The sequence below is a fragment of the Schistocerca piceifrons genome, chromosome 6 (genome assembly GCF_021461385.2).
Source record: "Schistocerca piceifrons isolate TAMUIC-IGC-003096 chromosome 6, iqSchPice1.1, whole genome shotgun sequence".
NCBI classification, from domain to species: Eukaryota; Metazoa; Arthropoda; class Insecta; order Orthoptera; family Acrididae; genus Schistocerca; species Schistocerca piceifrons.
In genome coordinates this window covers 577,008,632-577,025,873 of record NC_060143.1, presented here as the reverse complement: position 1 = coordinate 577,025,873, position 17,242 = coordinate 577,008,632, and the positions used below count along the sequence as shown (strand labels likewise).

Sequence of the window (17,242 nt, the reverse complement as noted above, 5' to 3'; positions counted from 1 at the left end):
GAGGTAAGGGGTTGGGAGAAGGGGTTGTGTGGGGATAGATGGGTATATTCTGTAGGTTTGGTGGATGGTGGAATATCATTGTGGAAGAGGTGGGAAGGATAGTGGGCAAGACATTTCTCATTTCAGGGCACGATGAGAGGTCGTCAAAACCCTAGCAGAGAAGGTAATTTAGACCTTTATTTGTTACAGTCTTTTTGTTGTCCCAGAGCAACTGAATTCCATTCTCTGCCAGGATTTCGACTACCTCTTGTTGTGCTCCGAAATTGGAAATGTCCTGCCCACTACCCTTCCCGCCCCTCCCACACTGGTATTCCACTATCCGCCGAACCTACACAATATACTCATCCATCCCTACACAACCCTGTATCTCGTGGCTCGTACCCCTGTAATAGAACTAGATGCAAAACCTGTCCCATACGTCCTCCCACCACCAATTACTCCAGTTCGGTCACAAACATCACCTATCCCATCACTGGTAGGGCTACCTGTGAAACCAGTCATGTGATCTACAAGCTGAGCTGCAACCACTGTGCTGCATTCTACATGGGCATGACAGCCAACAAGCTGTCTGTGTGAAAGTACAGCCACCGACAAACTGTGGCCAAGAAACAGCTGGACCGCACAATTGCTGAGCATGCTGCCAAACATAACATCCTTCATTTCAATGACTGCTTCACAGCCTGTGCCATATGGATCCTTCCCACCAACACCAGTTTTTCTGAATTGTGTAGGTGGCAACTTTCCCTGCAAATATCCTATATTCCCATAAGCCTCCTGGCCTCAACCATCATTAGTCATTGTCCTCTCCCATTCTTCCCCTTCCCTGTTAGCAGTCCAGTACTACACTGCCCTCATTCCACCATCGCACCCAGTATTTTTACTTCTCTCCTTTCCCGCTAACCCTCCCCTTCCCAACCTCTCGCCTGCCCTCCGTCTAACCTGCAGCACTTCATTGTCCGCAACCCCTACCATACTAACCCCGGTCGCCAGTCCTATCATGCACTGGTGCTGCTGCTCAGTGTGGCCCCAGTTGCCTGAGATTGGAGATTGCTGTCATGTCTGTAGTCTATTTTTTTGACAAAGGCCTTACTGGCCAAAGGCTTTGTGACACTCTGTTTGTTGCACCTATCTGCGACTGAGCGTCCCCGCTACATGGTGAGTAGCAACTTTCCTTTTCATATAGAAGTTCCTGTTTTACAGAATTTGTATTTCAGTGACAAATTATCCCGGAAATGGATGGATGAGAACTACAAGATTAAATGCAACTTGTCCTTTGGTCCCTTTATTGATGAAAATAACAATCATAAATACATTCAAAACAATGTATAAATCATTATTTTGTACTTTTCTGCTTACAACTCAGTTCAGAGTTAATATTTGTGCTACAAAAGACAATAGATGTGTATACTGTGGAAGTACCTATAGTGAGGCATGTTATGAAACTTGCAATAAAAATTGTTAATGCTCTTATTGTGTACTTTTGAATACAGATTTTGTTTAGCAGCTATTTAAATCTTCAGTGGAAATTGCTGTACCAGTTAACTGGGTCAGGTAAAGTTACATATCAAGCAGTAGTTTGAAAGTGGAAAACAATATTTAAATATTTGTAAAGGAAAGAAAGCTGCATTTTCCTTTCATTATTTCTTAGAGTTGTGAATGTAACAAGGTCTCTCCATTCTAAAAGATTTATTCAGTAGTAATTTGTTTTCTTTTGTTGCAGCATGATCTACTCCCTCATATCAAACTAAACTGCAGCTGGGAGCCTGTGCATACAGTATTCATTACCTCTGGTCACAATTATAGTCATGGACAACTGTGTGTGTTTGTGTGCTCATACATCACAGTGTTGCAAATATCTCCTAAGTAGCAGAATGGGAGTGTTTCACCACTATTCATAAAAACTTGGCTGTTATCTTATTTGCATGTAACTGGTCAGCTCCATTTTTTAGATGTGATTTGTACAAAATACTGTAGATTAATGAACTTTAATATAAACAGTTTTTATAATTATGCTGTGGCTTTCACTTGCTGAGCTTTTCCTGCAGCCACTCCTCTGTTAATTCATCAAGCTCGCGGACCTCATAAACGCGAGTCAGGTCAGCTTCCTTTTGCAGAGCCAATTTCGTGCCAGCATACATTATCTGCAACTCCATTTGGCTATCTGAAAGTGAAAATTGTTTATTACCTTTCAATCACATCAGCTACAATTAATACAATATTAAATCTTTAATGTTCCCAGTAGAATTGTAATTTATTGAAGAAACAGTTTTTGTTTTCAACATGAACACACCTTCTTTCTTCTCTTTCAAAATACTTGTAAAAAAAACTTTGCTGAAATGTACATTTAAAACTTGGATCATACTGTATTCTGTGACAAAATATTATCTTTGAATTAGTCAGCCCTTAAATTTTGCTCAAGCTGTAGTGAGATGGGTAATTCATTTATCAGCATGATAAAATATGTTTCAAAGTCAGTTCAGATTATGTTAGTGCTAAATAATTAATATTTACTGTTATAAAATGCGATACACACAGCACAAGAAAGTTTTCAAAAAACCATTTATTTTGGAAAGAAATCTTTAGTGTGATGCAAATGTTAGTATGAATATTTAAAAATATATACACAAAGAATTTGTTTTTCATGTTAAAAACCATAATTCTTGTTTTTTCATTCTTAAACATTATTTTACCAGGGTATGATGAAATTATCTATTGACATCAGGAAATTAAAAAAAAAAGTGATGAAAGTGTAAATGAACATTTGAATTGCAAAGGAATTTAAGTTATTCTGTCAGCCATTTTCTCTCGCTGACATAATGAAGTGCTGAGGATCATATGTTTCTTTGCTCTCATTCTGCATAGATATTTCCACAGCATAAAATGAGAGTATATATACAGTATTTAAGTGATTTACAAGTAAATAGAATTGCCACAGTAACTCGGGTCTTAAGATGGGGAGAAATATCTCATAAACATTGTGTGTTTAATGCGGAAATTCCAAAATATGAAAACAAAATTCATAAAGGAGTATGAAACGTGCACACATGCTTCAGATAATTACAGAATGTGTATGTCATAAGTACTATTAAAATTTGCATCTTGTCATGCATACAAACCCTGTTACTTTAATGATCCTCTATTCTGTTTAGTGAAATTCTGAATACTTTGCCCATAATGAATGTACACAGAAAGATTTGATTACTTGTTAATTCTACTAAGAATTAGATTTCACTTCATTATCAGCACAGATGGATACAAGGTTTCAACCTATTAGAAGTTAATCGTCAAACGATTTGAATATGTTACAAAAAGTACAGCGCAAGTCTAGGAAAGGCACACGTGATGACATTGTGTTTCTCCTGTCCTGCATGCATCAAGGTCAGCAATGACACTGTTTTTGCGACCTGAATTGGAAAGATAAAAAAAAAAAAAATTACAAGATGGTAACTATTCTCTTAACATAGTAAACAAGGTTTCAATTCAGTTGCCATCAACACCTGTGCATTTTTCCATTGCTAGTTCCTGCTTTGGCTTCACAAATGAGCTCTGCATTTCAAATGTTAGGGATTCACTGTGTGTGTGTGTGTGTGTGTGTGTGTGTGTGTGTGTGTGTGTTTTGTCATTGTCCCTCTATGTGCAGTGGCTTCAAATACTCCTAATATAGATTCCCTAAATCACTTCAGTTGGTTGCCAAGATGCTGAAGGAACCACAGTAGCAGTCAATTTCCTCCACCACCTAGACATTGGTCTTTTTCCTTCTGTTCTATTGCGGGTGGGGGGTTTAAACTGAATATAAATACTATGTTTGACAATGCGTCTGTAATATATACTAAAAGTTCCACATTTCCCATTTTAAAAAAGCTTGGAAATTGTTTTCAAGACAGTTTTCTTTACAATGTCACTTCCTCTGGAATCTCTCCCAACATACCTCTGAAACAGGTCACACATCTTTGCCCTCTTTGGCTGGTCCCAAATTCACATTATTTTAACACGAACGTATGTTAGTAATCCGTAACTGTTAAACATTTTTGTTTGCTTCTATATTTCTCATGAAAATATCCAGTAACTCTGATAATTGAACAAATTTCTAGTTTAGAGCTAACTAATGCTCATCCCAAATGCACTGTACTGGCACTGCAGCAATCTTGGAGTGAATCAGACACCGTTTAATACCAAAATAGGGATTTTAGGTGAAAAGCATTAAAATAAGATTTCTGAAATAGTGTTCTATTTGATTTATGGAGAGTTTTGTGGGAGTATCTTCAGTTGACTGTGCTGTTTTTCACATTCATTTCTTACATACTTTCTCTAAACTGTCAATCACCCTGACTAGGGGGCAGTAGAGTTGAATAGTGCTTTCATACTCAATCTAATTGTTTATAAACATACCACCAAATGGCCACATGAAATATGTTTTGGTGTGTCCTTTCGGGTGACTTCTGATTTAAGTACTGCATGGTTATGGGGTACTTCAGATCTTTTATTTGAAAATTCTCTCTATAGTAAGAAACAACACAAGTGTTATAGATGTGCTACATACACTTGATATTTCTCTTCATAACTACTAAAAGTTTAGAATGCTGGTGAGTGCTCTTACAAAGCATATTACCAGCAGTGTTGACTCATTCATGCCACATTAATTTAATTGCAGTTAGTTAAATGCATGTTGGCTTTTTCAGTGATAAGCCCATTAATTCCAGCATGCACGTGAAGTGCAACATGAAAGTACTAGACTTTGACCGCCACCTTATTCTGAAAGATACGAGCATAGAGTGAAGAAAATATTTACAGGTAAATAAGTTTTATGCAGTGTGAAAAAGCATTCACCAGCTGCCTGATGGGCCACAAACCTCTTGCTGTAGATTGCACACCACCAAAGGCATGGGATTTTGCTAAGGGTGCAATGCCACCTTACTGCTCTCCTGTGCATTCCTTCCTGGTTATTCCACCAGTACAGCATTATTCAACCTGCATTGGCACAGCAGTAGAAAAATTATCCATGATTCATATCTACAATATTTGTTATTTTGGTTTGAGCTAACCAAAGTACAATAATTTATCATCTCAATTTTAAGTGTAATTTTTGATGGAATCTGTATTAAAGTAACACCAGGGAAAGGAATTTATACTGCCAAATTACATTGTAGGTTACAAACTTCTGAACAATGTGGGGCATTCTAGCAACTTAATTCTTCAATTAAAGATGTATAAACCTATCAGTGTGAACAGTGAGAACTGGTTACAATAATTTCTCTCTAGACACATGCCTTCCCTATACACATACTGAGGTAAAATAATCTGTTTTACAGTAATTAACAGATTTCAATATACAATTTCAAAATGATCTCATGTATCATTTGAAAACTTTAGTTGCTGGCAGTGCACACAGAAAAATGCTTAGCTTTTGGATGAAAGGAAAGGAGGCAGGTACGTGCGTGTGTGTGTGTGTGTGTGTGTGTGTGTGTGTGTGTAGGCCTTTATCCAACAGCTAAGCAATTTACACTTTCTCTATGTACATACCTATCTAACACACATTAAGATATTACTGAAAATTAAAATTATTATGGAAAGAGCCTTAAAAGTGTAAATATTCTGTATAACATAAATCACACAGCTGTGAAGTGAATCTAAAACATCTGGGAGAAACCTTCAACATCTGGGAAAGGTATTTCTTATCACTGCAGATCTGCCGTCGATGAATAGCCACACTACATGGGAATGACTTTTTGGTGTGAAATGAATGACAGCTGTTAAAACATAGCTGCTGTTGATAGTTAATGGGCTTGATATGGACACAGGTACAGTCAGAGCCATTAGCAAGGTGGAGGTCAACTTTCAGGAAGATGGCACATTGGGCTGAGGAGGAGAGAATGTACTGAGGCTGTGGAAAAATGAGAACAGGATGTCTTAGCCCTGGGTCCATGCCATGAAGATATCAATGATCCTGAATCAGACAAGGGGTTGGGGTATTTGGTTGGCTAAGAAAGTACCCTACATGTGCCCATCACCAAGCCATAGATTTGTACATCCTACCCTCAAAGAAGAAGTGGTTATGCACAAGGGTGTAGTTAGATGTATAAGGTAGGCTTGGAGTCATAAGGATACGGGAGAGGTAGCGATCGATAGCAGCAAGACCAGGAGCATGGTGGTTGTTGGCATATAGGGAGGTGATGTCAACAGTGCTGGAGTATGGGATCCAAATGGTAAAGGGGTCAGCGTGGTTGACAGTTAGTGAAGGATGTTTCAGTCCAAAGGGCTCACCTTCCACACCCCCGCACAAGTTCAATCAAAGTGTAGTTGTCAGAAATCTCTCCTCCTCCTCCTGATTCCTACAGTGCAAATATTTTTTTGTCACCAATCCTGCCAACCAGTGCCATGCAAATCCCAACACCAACCAACTGTGACACTGTCTCATTCCCACTTAAACACTCCCTGTTTACCTTCCACAAATGCTTTATATCAACTTGCCCTCACCCTTTCTAGGTCCTCCCTTCCCAGGACAATAAGGCTTGAAATGGGTGAAAGAACAGCCATTCATAACATCCAAGACAGGCCTCGATTTTATCATTCTTTGTATGGACAAAGGCTGTATCACTGTCAATGATGAACTGCAGTGATCACGTGGCAGAAGGCAACAACCAACTATGTTACTCCTTCATAGCCTTGCTGTAGTGGTCCCATCACAAACTTCAGCTTAACCTCCAATGCCTTCTCAAATCCTTAATTGGATCACAGGATCTCTCCCCCGAATTCATATCCTTCCTAACCCTAATAAGTATGTAACACTAACCTCCTACATGCTTCCCAAATATAAACCCAACAATCATGGATGCCCCATTGCAGCACGTTTTTGTGCTCCCAATGAAAGAATCTCTGTTGTTGAGCAGCACTTCCAATCACATGCCCATAGCATATTAAAGACATGAACCACTTCTTTCATCAGCTCTCAACTACTGCCACCCCATTACCACCAACATTCCCCATGCTCACAACCTTGCCACCTTCAAACACCAAATATCTCAACGTCCTAACTCCAAACCCACCACTTCATTTCTTATACATGTAACTAACTACATCCTCACACATAGCTACTTCCGTGTTAAGGGGTAGATATATATGCGGTACAGCAATAAGCACCTACATAGCATCCTGCCATGCCAACCTCTTTATGGGCCAACTAAAAGAAACTTTGCAGACTACTCAAAATCCCAAATCCTTTGTCTGGTCCAGGTTCATTGATGATATGTTCCTGAGCTGAACTCGGGACCAAGATATCCTATCCTCATTCTTCCACAGCCTTAACACCTTCTCTCCCATCCACTCCATCTGGTTCTCCTCAGTCCAACTTTCCTGGATGTTGACTTCCTCATCTCAAATGGCTCCACTGTCTATCCCTCTGCCCATACTAAGCATTTTGATAGCTGTCATTCCTTCCACACAAAAAAAAATAACACCCATAGTCAGGCAACCAATGGACAGCACATCTGCAGTGACAAACAATCCCCTTTGAAAGTATGGTAAAGCTCTAAGACCTTCACGAACATGGTCCACAAACAGATTTCCTATGCCATGTCCACACATGCTTCAAATTCTCTGACCATCCCTAAGAACCAGCTTCAAAGTAGCAACCCCTCATCACTGAGTATGATCCCAGACTGGAAAAACTGAACAATATCCTTCACCAGAACTTAACTACTTATCATGCCCAGAAAAAAGAAACAGCAAACTCCCTCTGCTTCCCATCACTCCCAAAGTAGTAAGATCTCTCGTGTTCAGCCAAGTTGTTTTTTTCCATGTTATGTGCAATATTTCAACTCTGAAAAACAAAAGAGCACTGAAGTGCATAACGGGCATAAGGAATTGAACTTGGCTATACATATCACTGAGAGACCAACAATAATTCACAATCTGGTTGGAGTCTCAGCAACAAGTGCCCATAACAGCATATCTTAGCACCTGAAGAAGACAGCTGAATTTGTTGTTGATATATTGAGCATAAAATGGAAACAATAAATCTTCAGAACACCCGGAAACACATCTTTAATCCTGACATTGTATTCTTCCACCCACCCAATCTATGCAATATCCTAGTACATTATTATGTGACACCTACTTCCAGCCCATTGCCACATGGGTCATACACCTGTGGAAGACCTGCCTGCTGTAACCACTCAGCGCATCCTACTCTAGTCCCGACACAAGCTTATCCTATCCTAGCAGAGGCAGTGCGATCTATGAAAAGTCATATCATATACCAATTCTGCTGCAGTTTCTACACAGTATTTTATGTGGGCAAGACCACCAACCAGCTGTCCACGGGGCTAAATTGCCTCTGGCAAACCGTGACCAAGAGCAGAGTTGACAATACGAGGTTAAACAGGCAGCTGAGCACAGCATGGTCACTGCTTCACATTCTGGGCTATCTGACTCCCCCCCCCCCCCCCCCCCTAAACCAGATTTGCTGAATTATGTAGATGGGAACTGTCTTTGCAACAAATCTATTGATCCTATAATTGTCCTGGCCCCAGTATCTGCAAACCCTCTCCTCCACACCCAACTAACATCACTCATCCCGCACCCTTCATCTGCATCTTTGCTGCAATCTCTTCTTCCTCTGTTCTGTCTCCCAATACAATACAATCCAAGCCACTGCACTCTGCATCATTTTGTGCTGTTACTCATGGCGCATCCCTATTCAGTGCACTTGCTGCCTCTCTTTCCCGCATTTTTTTCCATACACCAGTTGCCCCTTCCTACCACCTGTCAGCCGCCCTTCCCTAACCCACCCTCCTACTACCTGCTTCCTTTTTCCTTTTGCTCACTCCAGCTGATAAAACGCTCACCTGTAGTTGAGCTGCAATTATGCCGCAATAGCCTGGCCCAGTCAGCCAGCACACTATGGGGGAGGGGGGGTCAGGCACGCGCATTTTCAGCTCTGAAAACAAATAAATTGGCAAGTAGAAACTCTCCTTTTCATAATATCGTTACATTCCATCCTGGTTTTTCCAATGTCTGATTTTGCCTGATGGCTTTTCTTCCATCCTTAACCCAGTGCTGTTTTCCTTTGTTACTATTTTCTAATCAGCATATCTGCTATATGGTGAGTAGCAACTATCCTTTCCATAATACTGCTACTGTATATTATGAATTAAATTGGACCCAGCACAGCAGCAAATTCTTTATAAAATCTAATGGGATTCCATCAGGCCCTGGAATCTTGTTGGTTATATGGTAGTGGCTTCAGCTGTTTCTCAATGCTGTGGCATTAATATCTACATCACTCACCTTACTCACCTTTTCAGTGTTACATGAATTAAACTGAGGCAGTAATCCTGCATCTTCCTTAGCAAATAAACATTTGAAAACGAAATTCAGCATTTCTGTTTTTGCTTTCCTATTCTCCTTGGATGAACCCTGCCATTTTGAGTTTCTCTTTGAGGTATCGCACATCTGTATATTTATCTAGGTTTATTAGTCTGCAAAAATTGTACTGTCAGAGTAACAGAAAACAAATTTTGAAGGTTCATTTCTTAGTATTTTTTGAATAATGGTCTGCTTTCCAAGCTATACAGCTGCAGAACAGTTAATTTTCCCCACTACGACATACGATATTTATAATTCAAATGACAATAGTAGGTGTACAACTTCTATATTCATGATGCTTGGAACCATGGCCAGTTATATAGCTCGAGTAACACTATACAGGTAAAAGGTGTAAGTATTGTAAAGGAACAATGACGACAACGTGTCATGTTCCAGAGAAGTGTGCGCTCACAGGTTGCAGTGGAGGAAATATTGTACAAAAAGGAAGACAGCTATCAAGTGCCAACTATTTCTGTGTTGCATTATCACAGAATTAATGTTTAATTAAGTGATATGAAGTCAGAAAACAGAATTGTGCTTTATTTCAAGCCTGCTCATTTATTGATTTGGGATATACCAGATGAAAGATTCAACAAAATATTATAATTCATAGTGATGCAAGATGGCCATCTTCTGCAGCAGCTGCTATGTAAGTAACACATTTTATTTAGCATTTCTGTCTTAAGTTACTCCAAATTAAGAATAAGGTAATTGGATAGATAAAAAAATCTACTCACCAAGTGGCGGCAGAAAAACACACACACACACACACACACACACACACACACACACACACACGCACGCACACACCCAGACCATTATGAGTGTTCTGCTGCCGCTTGGTGAGTAGGTTTTTTTACCTATTCAAGTACCAAGTACCTTATTTTGTCAAAAATTGATTTTTTTTGTTCCAAATTAAGAATGTTAAGAAAAACATTCATGATATGGTCTACCAGATGATTTACCGGTAAAGTAAAACACTTCCGGTGAAATATTAGATTTAAAGTATGCTTAAGAAAAAGAAAAACTATGAAAATCTGAAATCCAATCCTCCCCCCCAGTTCCACCCTTACATGTCACACAAGAAAACTGGCTGCCACTGTGCTTCTGTTATATCGTAATTTCTCTGATTCTATGGTTGTTTGCTGCATGGTATGTTTCAAAAGGAAAACAGAATCTTTTACAGTCCTTCAAATAATGGTACCTATCACTGGAGTTTGTTGAGCATCTATGAAATTACTGTGTGACACAAATAAATTTATCATTAAACTTGTGTTCATTCATTGTGAAGATAACACTACAAGTGTTGTGCAAGGTACACCTGTTATGGAGGAACTACAAGGGTCATTCAGTAGTTAAGAGAGACAAAATGGTCTGGGGAAAAAACTGTTAGTAGGGCAAGTTTCTTACTTCTATGGTTTTAAGTTGGCATCACAGGGATGAGCCCTGATCAGCTGATGTATCAACATTGTTTTGTTTATAACCTCAAAAATACATTTCAGGATGGTGAGTCCACTTGAAATGTCCACATTAGTTGAACAACATTTCATTATTCATTGTTTACTTGCTGATGGCGAGAAACCAGTGAATATGAAGTGTAGAACATCTAAAGTTTATGGTGACTGTTGTTTGAATCGTGTAAATTTTTACAAGTGGGTAGAGCAGTTCAAAAATGGTCGCGACTCAATGGCTGACGAACACTGTTCTGGCCATCCGTTAGCAGTTTCAACTCCGTCACTTGAAAGTCGAATTGATGACATTGTTCGTGCTGACTGTGGAAATTATAGTTGATAAGTTTCATGTTAGTACTGGTACAGTTCATAACATTATCTGTAACAAGCAGAAGTACCACAAAACGTGCAAGATAAGTCCCAAAGGAGTTAACACGGCTACACAAGGAAACAAGGTTGAGAGTGTGCACAGAGTTAAAGGAACATTATGAAAGAGAAGATGAGCACTTCCTTAACAAAATTTTAACTTGTGTTGAAAATTGGGATCACTATTATGAGCCAGAATAAAAAAGACAATGCATGGAGTGGAAGCACCCCAACTCACCTGTCAAGAAAAAGTTAAAAACCCAAGCAGGAAAAGTCATGTTGACAGTGTTTTGGGATGCTGAAGGTCTAGTTTTTTGTGATTATCTCAAAGAGCAGCATACAATGAACAGCCAATGCTACTTGGATTTGCTTTTAAACAAGGTGAAGCCAGCCATGAGGGAGAGACATCGTGGGTCTCAGATGAGAGGTATGATTCTCCAGCAAGACAACACACATCCTCACATTGCTCAACAAGCCCATGAAACCATCGACAAAATGGGCTGGGAAATACTGCCTCATACCCCTTACAGTCCTGATTTAGCACCTAGTGATTTCCATTTGTTTGGTGCACTGAAGGGGGCATTACCTGGGAAGAGGTTCCAGGACAACGAGGAGGTGAAAAAGTTTGTGGAAAATTGGTTCAAACATCAAGATAGAGTTCTTTGCAGTCACAATGAAAAAGCTTTTAGCCCATTGGAACAAAATGTTCAAGAGGATTATATTGAAATGAAGAAAAAGTACTGTTCTGTACAAATAAATGCTTTTTTCTAGAGACCAATTTGTCCCTTTAATTATTGAATGACCCACATACATTTCTGGTAATTTTCCCAATATACCACTTAGTGGCATTTGTCTTTGTCACCTTATCTCTTCCTTTACTATTCCATTTTGTGCCACATATTGAAAGGTGTGACTGAGTAATGATTTACTGCTGATTCTGTACAGAAATTACACACTAGATTTTCTACTGTTTAGTGTTAAGTTGCAATCACTGCACAAAACATCCCACTTCTTAAATTTCACCACAGGTCTCTTGAGAGATCATTTAAATAAGGGAGTTACACACAAACCTTTAGATTTGTAGTCTGGTGCTTAACCAATGAGCTACACTATTCCAGCACAGTTTCTTTTTCTTCTTTCATCTCGGACGTTCTATTCTTAATTAAAGATATAAGTGTCTCTTAGTTATTCCCAAGCTTACATTTTAATGCCATACAAACCTCTTGGTGTGATGTAGATGAAACACATGGGAAATGAGATTCTTCCATCTTTATGTTCCATTCGGTAACTATAAACAACAAACCTTGGCTGATGGCTTGGGAGGAGTTCTCTGAGGTCATCAGGACTTACATCCTACGGAAAAAGGGCTTTGAATTAGTATCTGGGGAAGGACAGAAAGTACCAAAATTCCATGCATGTGTTATCACTTTTGTTTAGGTTTGAGAAAATAATGAAAACTGCAAACTAAATAATTCCAACAGTCACTGCATAATGCCTCACTCATTGCATTCACAACACATGGATAAAACTGCAGTCCAGAACATAAACAGATAAAACTAAAGCAGTTGGCATAGGATGATGAAAAGTGTAAAAGTCAAAGATGTGAAGTGTCAGGATTACGAGAGGTGTTCAATAAATAATGCAACACTTTTTGCTGAATGAAGGTTGGTTTTATTCAGGATTTCAATACACCATATCATTCCCCACTCTTCTGGCTAATAAAACACTATTTTTCAACATAATTCCATTCAATGCACTGGCCTATATGCCCACATGGTAGCACACTACTGGTCAACATCAGATCCAATGTCTTGCTGCATCAATAACCTCCCCATCATTCATGTTCTGCTTCCCATAAAGTATACCCTTCATTAGGCCAAAGGGATGGAAGTTGGAAGGTGCAAGATCCAGACTGTAATGTGGGTGAGGAACAACAGTCCAATGAAGTTTTGTGAGCTGCTCTCAGAGACTTGAGTGAGGCCTTGCATTGTAATGGAGAAGTTCATTTGCATTTTTGTGATCATGAACTCATTGCAGGAGTCAAGTTGTTAGCAGCCAGCTGGCACAGGTGAGATAAGACAGGTTTGTGTGAACTTGTTGCAATGACGGACATCTCGCCCACTGACTAACCATGTTTTTGTTCATGTCAGATCTCCATAGACATTTTCTGCAGGCACCTATGAGTATCTGTGAGTCTCTGGTTTTCCACCAAAAAAAAAAAAAAAACTCAATGAGAGCTCCCTGCTTGGAATGTACCTCTGTCATAGACGCCATTTTGAAGGCTACATATAGTGCTGCCATGTGTTTGAACTTCATACGGGCTGAAGCAGGAATATTTTACAATGTCCCACAGCAAATTCCGCATTTTTTCAGTCAAAGTTGATTGAGAAAAAAATTTGTTCTATTACTTATTGAATGTCTCTCCCATAGATTATGGATAGACAAAAAAGAAAATAATGTAGAAAAACAACAGGTGAAGTGGCTGTTCTTTTGTATCAATAACTGATGATGAAACAGCCCGTAGCATTATTTGTTTCAATAAAAATTATCCTGATTCCTCTACTGTGTGCATCCTGCAAATGTAGACGTTTTGACTGACCAAATACTACTTTCCACATCACACTTGTACACTTTTGTGCAGATTTTAAAGATATGGATACTGCCATTATCCAACACAATAAAATAATGTTAATGGATTCATTGACTGCTTGCTAGAACAATTTAATGTTTATAAATAAAAATCACAAACTGTGGATGTTCTGCAGAATTTGTTTATTTAGTGAATCAGTTTGTGGTTCCCAAGACCAACTTCAGACAATAACTGACTTATTAAAGAAGATACAATACTGCTGAACAACTTTGAAAAGAAAACAACTTGGTAACAAGAATACAAGTTCTAGGAAATCTCTCTATAAAATGTGACTATCTTCAATTAAATGTAGTGTAGTAAAGATAGTAAACTACATTCAGCAACATGTGTTCCTTCAGTATAATTCATACTGTTTTGCTCACTTGGAATTGCAAAACTTATTGCGTGATTGTGAGACATTTGAATTATATGGTGCAGTTTTTATGTGAACCTTGTGGAGAAAGAGAGTTCAAAGTATATTATCAGTGCAGTAACATAAAAAGATTATGTTAAATAGAAAACATTTCCTTTTGTTTTGCAAAACGTCTGAAAGAAGTTTAATATTGTTATCATATTCTGCCAATCACCACATGAAAATTCAGTTAATGTTACAAAAAACTATTTTAACCTAAAAATATCTTGAAGCAAGACTGATTTAATGTGCAACAAAAAAGTTATGTGCCTGGCTGAAGACAGTAAAATTTCTGACAGAGTAAATCATAATACAATGAAAGATAAAAAACCTGACTTCCCTCATCAGGGACTTTCAAATGGACATTTAATTTTGTCTTTGAGTGATGGAAACAACATTCACTATGAAAACAAACTTTCCAAGCGACCAATTGAATGTGAATGCATAGAAACTGAAATAAGACAAGACATTCTGGATAGTGAAACATGAATGTTATCCTCTGTTCTGACAGTCACAGAAGAGGGTCAGCAGAAACATTAGGATATCAGTATGGGCTCAAGAGTTACTGGTTTTATAAAAACTTGGTGTATACACGTAAAAAAAAATTGAAAAATGTAATTAAGTTATACTGATCAGAAATTGAAAAATCAATGCATAATATTTGGTGGTGCAAATGAGATATATAAAAATGAACTTACGGAAGCACCTCGGACACAGAAGGCACCCTTAAACAGACTAAAAAAACAAAAATTTGTTGTAATAGGCCTTACTCACAGGTACACGTGTATGATCCAATAGGCTGGTCATGTGTAAATGAGGAAAACCAACAAGATCTACCAAAAATATCTGCAAATCTATGAATAACATGTTCTTTCTCAGAACAGTTGACCTGAAAAAAATGATGCTTCAAGAAACATGGAATGCAGAAAGAAAGAAACCTTGGGAAGTTAATGAAAACTAACTTCAAAAACAGTGGCATACGTCATCCAGTATCACTAGAGACAGCAGAAGACAACAGAGAAGAGGTTTCCCTCAAGAACACAAGCAGCAGTGGGCTACTGAAGATAAGCCTGCCTCCTGTCCGTAGATGTCACAGATGCAGCAGCTGCAAGTGGAATAATTTTGATGGCACTGCCAAAGGAGAAAGTAACAAATTCAGCAGCAGTATCATTATAGTCTTCAGAATCAGCAGCTAGTGCAACAGCAGTAACAGCAAGGAATGTGAAAACCAGGATGCGGTGAAGTGGGGGAAAAGGAGAAACAGTATTAGTGGGAGCAAGATTTCCAGAAGCTGAGGAGGAATCAATGGCCACAGTAGCAGTAGCATTAGCAGCAGCAGTGTAAGTAAAAGGACAAAACCTCCTTACCATTTAAAGGGCTTTTTGATAGAAAGAAGGAAGAAGAAATGCCCAAGTCAAATAACTTTAACTAACTGACAGTCTTTCACCAAAATGTTCAATCAATAAGGAACAAAGTGCAACAATTAGAAATTAAACTTACATCAGCTTAATGGACACTAGTGCAAAAGAACTGAAACTGAATACATAGTTTTAACTTCTCATCAATCAGCATATTACTACAAAAGATTATTAGAGAAGAAAAATATTTCAAGCTGTCACTGACAGAGTTAAAAAAAAAAAAGACACACACACACACACACACTTAAAACTGACTACTCTGTGCTTATATAGCACAGCTATGTCAATTAACTTTTTCGCAAAATTAATGCAAGTTCTAGATAAGATATGTACACCTGAAGGACAATCTCTTATTTGTGAAGACTTAAATAACAATATGATGAAAGTGGATGAAGTTAGCAACAGGTTCTTGAATACCTTGTACCCATCTCACAAGTTGTGATCTACCCCCTCCTTCCTACTTGCAGCTATTGTCCACATTAGTATTTTATGAAGATTGGAGAGGAGTGAAGATTACAGTAAACTTTCTAGTTTACTTGTCCTTTCATGTATAGTTGGCTCCAGTTCTACTTGTATAGGGTTCTGATTCTTGAAGCTGAAATTCTCACATCTTAGGTCCTCATCATTGAATTGATCTAAATAAAGTTGAAGATTGTTGTTGCAGAAGTTTTGTTGTTACATTAATATATTTTGCCACATTTTAGTATATCATACAGTCTTTTGATTTTTCACATTAACAAAGCCAAAATTACACTGTTCGCACAAAATACAAAAATACGTCCGATCACATCAGAGGCATGCTTACTACTACTTCATTCAGCAGAAATAACAATATTCCAAAGGGTTTACAATTTTTCTTGATAAATGAATTTCTATTAGTTTTGATTATTATTTCATAAATGAATCCAGAAATAAACATAGTAAACGGAACTAGATTTTAAGTGTGCCAAATAATTTGTAATTTCAAATGCTTCTAAAAAATAATTTTAACTGTACATTCAGAATTTGTATTTAAAGATTATAGCATCCAAAATACTGTAATTCCTTTTCATAAATTTTAGCTTGAAATATAACACACTGTGTATAAATATAATAGAGGGAAACATTCCACATGGGAAAAATATATCTAAAAACAAAGATGATGTGACTTACCAAACGAAAGCGCTGGCAGGTCGATAGACACATAAACAAACACAAACATACACACAAAATTCAAGCTGTCGCAACAAACTGTTGCCTCATCAGGAAAGAGGGAAGGAGAGGGAAAGACGAAAGGATGTGGGTTTTAAGGGAGAGGGTAAGGAGTCATTCCAATCCCGGGAGCGGAAAGACTTACCTTAGGGGGAAAAAAGGACGGGTATACACTCGCACACGCACACACACACACACACACACACACACACACACACACACACACACACATATCCATCCACACATATTCAGACACAAGCAGACATATTTCTTTAAATATGTCTGCTTGTGTCTGTATATGTGTGGATGGATATGTGTGTGTGTGTGCGAGTGTATACCCATCCTTTTTTCCCCCTAAGGTAAGTCTTTCCGCTCCCGGGATTGGAATGACTCCTTACCCTCTCCCTTAGAA

The 17,242-nt window shown here is 38.4% G+C and overlaps 2 protein-coding genes across 3 annotated transcripts in view; one reads left to right on the top strand and one right to left on the bottom strand.

Annotated features, from left to right (window-relative positions):
• LOC124802649 (protein cornichon) overlaps positions 1-2,010 on the top strand; it is a 71,335-nt gene extending 69,325 nt beyond the window's left edge. For both annotated transcript variants that reach the window (XM_047263554.1, XM_047263553.1), the window contains exon 5: positions 1,721-2,010. In XM_047263554.1, coding sequence (XP_047119510.1) covers positions 1,721-1,748 — 28 coding nt within the window. In that variant the 3' untranslated portion in view covers positions 1,749-2,010. The remainder of the gene's footprint in view (positions 1-1,720) is intronic.
• LOC124802650 (glia maturation factor beta) overlaps positions 1,267-17,242 on the bottom strand; it is a 37,935-nt gene continuing 21,959 nt past the window's right edge. Inside the window, exons 4-5 of the mRNA XM_047263555.1 lie at positions 12,401-12,533; positions 1,267-2,161 (exon numbers count right to left, since the gene is read on the bottom strand). Coding sequence (XP_047119511.1) covers positions 2,022-2,161; positions 12,401-12,533 — 273 coding nt within the window. The 3' untranslated portion in view covers positions 1,267-2,021. The remainder of the gene's footprint in view (positions 2,162-12,400; positions 12,534-17,242) is intronic.